The 11,413-nt window shown below is 36.3% G+C and overlaps 1 protein-coding gene across 2 annotated transcripts in view; it reads left to right on the plus strand.

The window, feature by feature from the left end:
* The window catches only part of MFSD8 (major facilitator superfamily domain containing 8), a 38,536-nt gene extending 35,816 nt beyond the window's left edge, over positions 1–2,720 (plus strand). For both annotated transcript variants that reach the window (XM_074274824.1, XM_074274823.1), the window contains exons 10-12: positions 895–998; positions 1,080–1,327; positions 2,361–2,720. In XM_074274824.1, coding sequence (XP_074130925.1) covers positions 895–998; positions 1,080–1,327; positions 2,361–2,567 — 559 coding nt within the window. In that variant the 3' untranslated portion in view covers positions 2,568–2,720. The remainder of the gene's footprint in view (positions 1–894; positions 999–1,079; positions 1,328–2,360) is intronic.
* Positions 2,721–11,413: the final 8,693 nt, after the last annotated feature.

Genomic DNA, 11,413 nt, shown 5'->3' on the forward strand with positions numbered 1-11,413 from the left:
CCACTTACAGCGAGACTGAGAAGGACCCGTCTGTCATGTAGGTGAGGAATCAAAAGATGTCAGATTGTCCTAACAGCCCAGAGGGGGAAGGTGGCAGGAGAGAGTAGTCACAGCACCTCCAGAGAGGTGGATGATGAAGGATGAAAGGGAAGAGATGGTTGTGAACTTTGGAGAGAGCAGTTTCAATTCAATTGAATCAAGAATAAGAAGGTTGAGAACCTAGAGGCTGAAAGAAGGCTAGTGTTAATGAAAATATGAAAGTTCAGAAAAGGGGGGATGATGTTAGGGAAAATTGTGGCAACTGATAAATGCTTGTTCATTCTGTGCCACTCACTCTTCACTGCCAAAAATGAATAATTTGTATTGTATTGTATTGAAAGGGGGATGTTTACTACTAAATGCAATGATAATCAGGTTAAGTTATGATGACTTGGAGGTAAAAATGGGAATGGAAATTTGTGCATCTACTGGTTCCAGTTATGTTAGGTCTCTTCTGCCTTATGGGGCTTTCTGCTGCAAAAGTCAGTTTTGGGCGGGGGAAAGTGGAAGAAGTGGCTGATTGAGGTGGCAAAATTATGTAAGCATCAAGTCTTTTGATTACATACTCTTATCCTACCAATAACACATTTTTGAGGACACATCCTGATAAGGTGCAACCCATGTTGCCACTTTTACATTTATTATTCACTTAAACTTGGGGTCCAACCAAGGCCACTTGGCACCTTTCCTCAGTTCCTATTTGTAGAACACTAGCCTAGATGAGAAAAATAGACAAAAATTTAGGTAGCCCAAACACATTGATGATCACAATTCACTCATTTTCCATTGGCTGGTATTTTTACTGTAAATTATCAAAATTGTTTAAATTAACGAATGTCTATTTTTCTTTCCTAGAACTGGAGAGCGTATACTTCTGCTTGGAGGATTCATAATTATTTTAATTGGATTCTTTATCTTGTTACCTTGGGGAAATCAGTTTCCAAAGATACAGTGGGAAGGTATTCTCTTGATTGTGAAAACTTATTTTTTCTACTTAAGCTACTTTTGTCTCAAAATAATGTCCTCTGCTTCCTTTTTAGATTTACATAATAATTCAATTCCTAATAAATCATCTGGAGAAAAGGTTATGTATTTTTGGAAGTTATCAACAGGAAATTCTAGTGAAGCTCCAACTGGCTGCCCAGTGAAGCAGTCCTGGTGTTTTTATACTCCAGTGATTCACTTGTCCCAGTTTGCCGTTGCTACTGCGCTAATAGGGATAGGCTATCCAGCCTGCAGTGTTATGTCCTACACTTTATACTCAAAAATTTTGGGACCAAAACCTCAGGTAAGAGAATTACAGAGAGACTACAGTTAAGAAGTCTTTTAAAACTTGTGATTTTTGCTACATTATTTCAAAATGGTCTGATTTACAAATTTCTAATATTATTTTACATTTTCAATCAAGAGAATAAACATTATTTAAAAGTTTTATCTCATGCTGCAGTTTTGCAAAATGTTTCTTGAAACTTCTGAAGTCAAAATCTAGTTTATTTGGCAAGAATGGTATAGCAAAAGCACTGTGTCCAAAGATCATTCTTTAGAGTTGATCTGGAAGGGAGCTTTGGGCCCCAGTTGTGCTAACAGTGAACTTATATATTCACTTGACTGTGAAAATGCATCCTTGTTTTTTAGTAACTACTACAAAAGACCACTAGATGGGAATGTTTCTCCCCGAAAGCATGGCATTTGTGTGCTTTTCTCCTGTGAAAGGAAAAGATAGTATTTGAAGAAAACTAGATTGTAGAATTTAAGATAAAATTAAGATATCATTTCATAACAAAATTTGGCGATATTTATCATCTTTAAAAAAAAAAGTCTAGAAGGTTATGCTTTTCTTTTTCTTCTTCTCCAACTCAATTTACAGGTGAGGAACATTTAACAGTGTTAAGTGACTTGCCCTAGGATCACATAGCTAGTAAGTGTGAAACCAAATTTGAATCCAGGAAGATAATTTTCTTTGTAGTCTGTCCTTTTTTTTTTTTTTTTTTTGTGAATTCAAGTGAATTATGAATAGTAAATATTATTTAAATAAACAATAATGATTTATCAAACTGAAGTGACATTGCTGAACTAATTAAAGCTAGTCTTTCATTCTGATGTATACCTGATGTATCTGTAAACTTGGTTAAATCATGTCAAAGGGAGAAAAAAGAAAATAATGGGGAAGAATTTGTTGCCTTAATGGAGAAGATATGTCTAGAAAAAAGAAGGAAGGAGGAAGACTTGACTCTTAATTGAATCTTATACTGCTGATATTTTTATTGTCCCCCCATTTTGTTAACAGAAACTAAATACTTTTCAACCTTTTTTCTTTTTAGGGTGTCTACATGGGCTGGTTAACAGCTTCTGGAAGTGGAGCAAGGATTCTCGGACCAGTGTTTGTTAGCCAAACATATATTTACCTAGGGCCTCGATGGTCATTTGGCATAGTCTGTGGAATCATTATATTAGCTATCATACTTGTGGGAGTGATTTATAAGAGACTGATTGCTTTTTCTATACGACATGGGAGGGTTCAAGAGTAAACTTAGGATGCTTAAGTTGAAAAGATGAAGAGCTTCATATCAAGATTGTATAAGTCTGGGATATTTATTTACAGAAAAAGAGGTGATTTTTATGAAAGCTCATGCTAATATTCTAAGTCTTATAATAGGTATTAAAAACAGGCTAAGTTTTGTTTTTCTTTGTATCATAGGGCAAGTTAATTCTTCTTAGATTGTATCAAACTTCCATATATGCAAGGTGAAACAGATTTATTTTACATCGCCCAAACTAATGATCAAACAGCAATATTTAAAGATTAGCAACATTCTTTTTTTTTCCCCCCTGAGGAAATTGGAATTAAGTGACTTGCCCAGGATTACCCAACTGCCAACATTCTTATAAGATAAAGCTGCACTTGCTTTAATAAATTAGTTTTGAATCAGGTTTATAATAATTTTGATTATATCAGTTTATTGATTTATATCAATTATTGATTATATTTTTTAAAAGACCACAAAGAAAATCATCTTCCTGGGTTCAAATAATTGATTATTTATAATAAGAGAGCTAGAACAAAAATGTAGAAACTACTAATTATAGTGTGGGTTAGAGAGACCAGCTCCAAATGTTCATACCACAAAAAATTTAGAAATGTATATTACTATAGATCATATTGTTGTTAACTTGTTTTAGTCATGTCCAACATGAATCCATTTGGGGTTTTCTTGGCAAAGATATTAGAGTGGTTTGCCATTTTCTTTCTCTAGCTTTTTTTTTTTTTTTTTTTTTTTAAACAAATGAAAAAACTGAAACAAGCTTAAGTGACTTGCACAGGGGTATATATATAGTAAATGTCAGAGCCCAGAGATGAACTCATAAAGATAAGTCTTTCTGACTCCAGTCCAGGCACTCTATCTACTGTACTACCTAGTTATACTGTAGGCCTTTTTCTTGTAGGACCACTCTTGGGTCTAGGTGACCTTAAGTTCACCTTAATTCAAGTCCCATCTCTGGTGCATACTAGCTGTGCTCTGGGCAGGTCTCTTCACTCTTAGGACCCCAGACAACTCTCTTAAGAGTATAAACACAGAATAAGTACCATCTGCCCCAGCAAAGGAAGTTTCCTTGCTGTTAATTCCTTAAGTCAATAAATGGCCCCCTGCCTCCAATAATACAAATATATTACATTACAAAATTAGTACTTTATTTTTTATCTCCCAATCCCTTTTTTGAATTCTGAACAGTGTATAAAAAGTATTAGGCTTTAGGCTAGTTACTAAGAGAGGCAGATTCCGGAAAAGCACCCTACCCTCCAGGCTCTTCCTTAGTAGAAGAGATAACACAAATAACTCCACATAGAGTTAAGTGCTAGAGAGAGAAAGAATCTTAAAAAAAGGCTTCTATGGGCCAGTCACTTCTGATTGAGTAAAATCCGAGTAGCATTTGATTTCATTTGGAGAATGGTCAGGATTTCAACTCAAGGCAGAGAAGGGGGGACTCCAAGAAAAAAAAAAAAAGTTTGAGAATAGTGGGGAATTCACAGAAGAGCAGGGCTCTGATTGGGCCAAAGGAGAGCATCAGCATTAAGAAAATTTCATGATGGTCTTTCCTTCTAAACAGTTTGGGGAGGAGGAGGGAAAAAGAAAGAGAATTTAAGACTGGAAATAAAATATGATTGAATTTTTTTGAAAAGAAAATGAGATGAAGAATAGTGAGGTTACTTTGGAACAAAGTTGTAGAAAGGTATAATTGCCAAGCTAATTAGTTTAGAATTTACCTGGTAAACAAAGGTTTGTCCAAGGTCTCATTAAATGATTCTTTAATTGAAATGTTGTCATAGGGGGCAGCTAGGTGGCACAGTAGTTAGAGCAACAGCCCAAAGTCAGGAGGACCGGAGTTCAAATTTTACCTCAGACACTTAACACTTCCTAGCTTTATGATCCTGGGCATGTCACTTAACCCCAATTGCCTCAGCAAAAAAAAAAAAAAAATAATGATAAAACTTGAGTTCAACTCTCTGAGCTTTATGTAAAAGTGAAAAGATGTTAATATTTTAACCCTTGCATCTCTCAGTAATAGCAAAGGGAAGAGAATTGTGGTCAGGTTATTCTTCCACATCAAAATGTGAGACATTTAGGAAAAGTCCTAAAAGTTCTTAGAGATTCAGACTAATAGTTTTAATTGCTGTCCTAATTTTATAGGTTTTACTATGTTTGCCCTGGATTTTACTGAATTGCAATACCTATGTAAGCATTTCTACCTCTACAGTAAATGGATATTTTAAAAGGATCTGAACAGCAAGTGTTAGCTTAAAAAGAACTCTGTGTATTGGCAGTCTAGGTTCATTGACAAAATGCAAAATCTTCAAATGGCTTTCCTAAACCAGTTTTCTACTATAAGCTCTGATTGTTTTTACTTCTAACTGTGATACTATAATTTGTCCTTAAATTGCACTAAGTTTAACTTTATTTCTTGTAGCTAATTCCCTCATCTTTTAAGTGAAGTTGTTAGAATCTTGGCTTAATTTGCAATTTTACTCAGGGAGCTATTTTTATCATCCATTGTGCTTCCCACATCAGAATTTCCCTTCAGTTAGGTAGATAGACCAGGTTGTGGTGACTCAGTTGGATTCTCTCACCAATTCCTTCTGGCATACTTATTATGCCATAATCCTCATTTTGGGCAGTGACTAATTCTAGAAGAAAAATTTGCCCCTTAGTGCTTAAAGGTGGGCACAAAGAACAAGGAGGCTTCAGGAAGAGCAATTAGTATAATTGTAATGATTAAACTAGATCTTAACTATGACACAAGTGTATCTAATTTGGGGTTTGGAAAACATACAGTCCTGCATTGAAGGGTATCAATTATTCAGATGTATCTCAAACTGATACAAAAGAAGCATAATTTTGATCCTCAAAAAATTTACATTCTACTGAGTATATTCTCACCAGTTATAAAAAGATAAACTGGAGTGTTTTTTGGAGTAAAAACAAAAATTGAAATATCTTGTGAATTTCAAACTAAAAGTCATGCATAAGTTCATTAGTTATTTACCAAAAGAAAGTAAGTGGCTTTGAGCTGGCCTTTTCTGGTACATGTCTCGTTTTATTCTTCATTATTAGATATATCTGATTCTTCATGATTCCATTTGGGATTTTCCTGGGAGACACTAGAGTGGTTTGCCATTTCCTTCTCCAGCTCATTTTATAGCTGTGCAAACAGAGTGAAGTGATTTGCCCAGGATCACTCAGCTAATGTCTGAGATCAGATTTGAATCAGATCTTCTTGTCACCAGGCCTGGAGATTTATCTACTGAGCCATGTAGCTTCCCAATACTATCAGTTTTAAGATTAAGGGTAAAAATTGAATTTGTTATTTTCATACTATTTGTAACATAGGGACAGACAACTTCTATGACAACTTTTTAAAATCTAAGGAACACTAACTTGTGAATTGTTTTGTTTTTTATCTTACTCACTGGGAATGTAAAAGCCCCTAACTAACATTGAGAGAAAAGGAAATGTCAGCACCTTTACTATTGTAGGCCATTCTGGAGAATCACATGATTTTCTTTGGCCAAGGAAATAAGTTGACAAGCCTGATGAGTTTCAAGGGGGACACATTCAGGACAAGTTGAAAAAAAGATGGTAGAAATTTATGGTGTTAAAAACTATTTCCAAAAGTAGATTAAATTATTTGAAAGAAAAGAATACTACTATTTTTTGATTTAATGTCTTAAATTATGAATTCTTATTATGTCTAGTTTGGATATATGTGTATATATTTATATGCAGTGATTTTTAAAGTCAGTGATGCCTCTTGTAAGTATATACTTATAATGTAATTATTCCAGAGCACCCTGGGCAGATATTTGTGTTCTGTTCATTCAAGGTGTTTTTGAGCATCTCTTTGAGTTTTTTAATTTGATCTGAGGAGCTGATGAAGATTTTTGAGCAGAGGAATGACATTTGCATTATGACAACAGAATGGATTGGCAATAGATATCACGGTTGAATGAAGAGTGAAAGCATATGAGTAAAAGCCATCAGAACTCTGGCTAATAAGGACTTCCAAAGAAGGGCAATGAAGGTTTGAGCCCTCTGAAGGGAGGATGCAAACTATAGATGCTATATTCCTTCTGCTGTTGATTTGTTTTGTCTAACTGTATTGTTCAATAAGGGAAGATCATTGAGAAGTGACAATAATATAAAAATATCAATAAAACTTTATTTTTTTTATTACAAAAGACTTCATTTTGGATCCTATTTGCTTGTTGTATATTAAGTTATTTAACCTCTTCTGCCTTCACTTTCCCCATCTCTAAAATGGAAATGGTAACATTTTTGACAAACCTTATTTCACAGGAAGTAAGGTATTTATCCATTTCAGATCATGTAAAAATGTGAACAATTAATAGGGATTCATTTTCACCTGTTACCTCTCCTGGTACTTGGCAGCAATGTGCCTTATCTCCTTCTCTCCACAGTCCCATGTTTTGTTTTCCCATCCCATTGAGCCTTCTGTAATCTCTCTGCTTCATAACTGACAAATTCTCTTACTCTTATTTAATCTCCCACTTTTTCCATTTTCTGGCACAAAAAGCTGAATACTTGTAAAAAGATTCCCAGCCAACCATCTCTGCTTGTCCTGAGTTATCCTTATGTCATTTGTTCAGAAGGAGACAGCATATTATTATTGCCATTTTTTATTTTTAAGGAACTATTTCTCAGTGAGCTATTGTATCTCCTTTCCCATTTGGCCAATTTTACCTCTTAAAGCATTCTTTTCATTAGACTTTTGCATTTCTTTTTGCATCACTCTCATTTCAGTTTTTTTCCTACCCTCTCTTATTTGATTTTCAAAATCGCTTTAGAGTTCTTCCATGCTGAGACCAATTTGTATTTTTCTTGAAGGCTTTGGATTAACTTTGCTATCTTCTGAATGTGTTTTAATCTGCCTTGGCACCATAGTAACTTTCTGTGGTCAGAATCTTTTTCAGTTGTTTGCTCATTTTCCCAGCCTATCAAGTGGCTTTTAACTCTTATCTAGGGTGGATGGCATGATGTCCCAAGCTTCAGGATTTTGTGCAATTGTTTTCAGAGATTTTTTTTTTTTTAATTAAAGCTTTTTGTTTATAAAACATATGCATGGGTAATTTTTCAATGCTGACCCTTGCAAGAAAATTTCCCCTCCTTCCCCCTCACTCCCTCCTATAGCTGGGAGGTAATCCAATACATGTTAAATATGTTAAATCCAATATATTTATGCAGTTATCTTTCTGCACAAGAAAAATCAGCTCAAGAAGAGAAGAAAAAAAAAAACCTGGGAAAGAAAACAAAACACAACCAAACAACAGAGTGAGAATGCTATGTTATGGTCCACATTCAGTTCCCACAGGCCTATCTCTGGGTGTAGATGGCTCTCTTCATCACTGAACAATTGGAACTGGTTTGAATCATCTCGTCATTGAAGAAAGTCACGTCCATCAGAATTGATGCTCATATTGTTGTTAAAGTGTATAATGATCTCCTGGTTCTGCTCATTTCACTCAGCATCAGTTCCTGTAAGTCTCTCCAAGCCTTTCTGAAATCATCCTGTTGGTCATTTCTTACAGAACAATAATATTCTATAATATTCATATACCACAACTTATTCAGCCAATCTCCACCTGATGGGCATCCACTCAGTTTCCAGTTTCTGGCCACCACAAAGAGGGCTGCCACACACATTCTTGCACATGTGGGTCCCTTTCCCTTCTTTAAAATCTCTTCGGGATATAAGCCCAGTAGTAACGCTGCTGGATCAAAGGGTATGCACAGTTTGATAACTCTTTGATCTCCAGATTGCTCTCCAGAATGGTTGGATGCATTCACAATTCCACCAACAATGTATCAGTGTCCCTGCTTTCCCACATCCCCTCCAACATTTATCATTATCTTTTCCTTTTAGCTAATCTGACAGGTGTGTAGTGGTATCCCAGTATTGTCTTAATTTGCATTTCTCTGATCAATAGTGATTTAGAGCACCTTTTCATATGACTAGAAATGGTTTTAATTTCTTCAACTAAAAATTGTCTTCATGTCCTTTGAACATTTATCAATTGGAGAATGGCATGAATTATAAATTTGAGTTAATTATATATTTTAGTTTTTGTTTTTGTTTTGAGGCTGAGGTTAAGTGACTTGCCCAGGGTCACACAGCTAGGAAGTGTTAAGTGTCTGAGGCCACATTTGAACTTGGGTCCTCCTGAATTCAAAGCTAGTGCTCTGTCCACTGCGCCACCTAGCTGCCCCCTATATATTATAGAAATGAGGCTTTCATCAGAGTCCTCAGATGCAAAAATATTTTCCCAGTTTATTGTTTCCCTTCCAATCTTGTCTGCATTGGTTTTGTTTGTACAAAAACTTTAACAATATAATCAAAATTGTCTATTTGGTGTTCAATAATGAGTTCCAGTTCTTTGGTCACAAATTCCTTCATTCTCCACACAGAGATCTTTCTGGGGACCTGTAGGTTTTCAGTTCTTCCGAGGTATGATCCAAGGAGAAGTATGTTTGAGCACTCTCTTCTGCTCTGGAATTGTGAGGAGGGTCTCTGTTCCATTGTAGCTTTAAGTTCTAATGTGCTAAAAAGCAAGGGAGTCCTTCCTCAGAGCTAGGAACTTCTGACCAGTTTGCCCTGCTTGAAGTCTATGGGCTGAGAACTCCTGCTGCAGCAGCACGCTGTCATTCCTACTAGTGCCCTTGCAGTGGCTCCCCAGGCCAGCTCCTTACTCTGCTGGTTTCCTAAGTCCCATTCACCCTAATGAACAAACCTTTCCTGCCAACCTAACAAGATGTCTTCTGTGTTTCTGGGCTGAGAGGTCTGGCAATGGCCAGTTGTGCTGTTGATTCAGAGGCCCAAAGCCTGGGGTTGGGGCTGTGCTGGATTTCCACTCTTGTGCAACTGACCTTTTCTTGCTGACTTCCTAAGTTGTCTTTGGCTGGAAACTAGTTCTGCTCTATCTTTTTGTAAGTTCTAATGCTGTAAAATTCAGACTATCCCTTTGGATTTGGGGGGCCACTATTTATAAGGTTAGAGTCCTTCCGGGAACAATCCCACTTCTGAACTGAGAAGAATTATCAAATGGGAGAGGCTAGACTTTCCCAGCTCTTATCTGGAAGTGATAGACCTCCCAACAGAGATCTTGACAAGATTTGAGGAGAATCTTCTCCCAGTACTGCTCCAGGATTTGCTGTCTTTTCGGAAAGAGCCAACCAGACAAACCTGAGGAAAGACTCATCCAAACCAGACAAGAAGTAAATGTACCAGAATTAGGACCCAGATCCCCAGACTCTAAAGAGAGGCTTCTTATTCCAACACTCTGCCTAGATTAGAAAAGGCATTGATAGCCAACCCCACTTCCATTCTTTCCTGCCTTGGAAAAGATGGTGTGAAAGTTGGAGAATGAGATTCAGATGGAGAAAAATAACAGAAAATGTCAGTCTTGGATTATATCTGTCATTAGCCTTTCAAAAACTGACTCCCAAATTGGGAAATTGAAGGAGTTAAAAAAAATTTTTTTTTTCAATATGTACACAGGCCATATAGGATCTCCTTTGCCATGGAAACAGCACATGGAGAGAAGTGTCCTAAGAAAGCCAGAATGATACCACTTTTAAAGGCCTAAAATAGTTATTTTTTGCTTTTTGTTTGTTTTTCAATTTGAAGAATGCAGCAGAAAAATCTACATTTGGCCTGTTCCTTTCTAGGTACATGGCTTCCTCTGATGCCAGGGGAGCCTACAGTGTGCTGAGTTTGCTATTTTAATGTTTGAGAATTGCAGACAGTTTCTATGGCCCTGGCCACCCAGTGGATTGATTACAGTTAATCAAAATGGATTTTATATGCAATTAATTCTTTGTTAACTTGTTTAAATATTAAAATGTATTCTTAAAAAATCCATGCAATATAACCTCAACCTCTGGTACTTTTGCCAAGCATAGTGCCATTATTTCCCAATGAACGCAGACACATCTATATTCAGGTTCCCCTTGAAAATGACTGGACAGGACAGGGAAGAAAGACATTATTGTATTAGCACATTTATCTCCAAACTGACATGGAAGAGACAAATGAGGGAAATAGGATCATAGATTCAAAGTTAAAAAGGACCTTAGAGTTCTTTTAGTTCAATTCCTTTATTGTAAAAATAAGGAAAATTTCCTGAAGACTTACATCTAATAAATAGCAGATTTGGAATTTGAAAACAAAACAAAAGCAATACAAATTGTGCTTTTGTCACCATCATTCTGAAGCTTCTTCTATTAATACTGCCTGTTCGAGTCTTTGTCATAGTCACTTCGTGGACTTGATACCTTGCTGCTGAATTTCTTACCTTTCTTATTGGAGACTTCAATGTCTCTGAGGCCTGTTGACCCCAACTCTCCTGACCTGCATCATCACCTCCCTCAGCCATTATTAGGGATGCTCATGAAGATTTTCACCCTGCCATTCTCCAATTTTCACATTGTCTTTTCCAAGGCAGGAAAGAATGGAAGTGGAGTTGGGTATCAATGTCTTTTCTAATCCAGGCAGAGTGCTGGAATAAGAAGCCTCTCTTTACAGTCTGGGGATACTTCCCTCCTCCCCAAGGTAGAAAACAAAAGGGAAAACCTCGAGAAAGAAAAAGCAAACAAATGAAAATAGTGTGCTTTAATCCCCATTCAATCTCCATAATTCTCTCTGGATGCATAAGACAAGGCTCATGGATGTGGATCAAAGCATAGTGTTTTCATCTTTTTTTTTTTTTTTTTTTTTTTTTTCATGTTTTTTTCCATTGTGATCTGATTTTCCTTACATAGCATGACAAATGCAGAAATATGTCTAGAAGAGCACTTGTTTAACC

The sequence above is a fragment of the Sminthopsis crassicaudata genome, chromosome 6, assembly GCF_048593235.1.
Source record: "Sminthopsis crassicaudata isolate SCR6 chromosome 6, ASM4859323v1, whole genome shotgun sequence".
Lineage (NCBI taxonomy): Eukaryota > Metazoa > Chordata > Mammalia > Dasyuromorphia > Dasyuridae > Sminthopsis > Sminthopsis crassicaudata.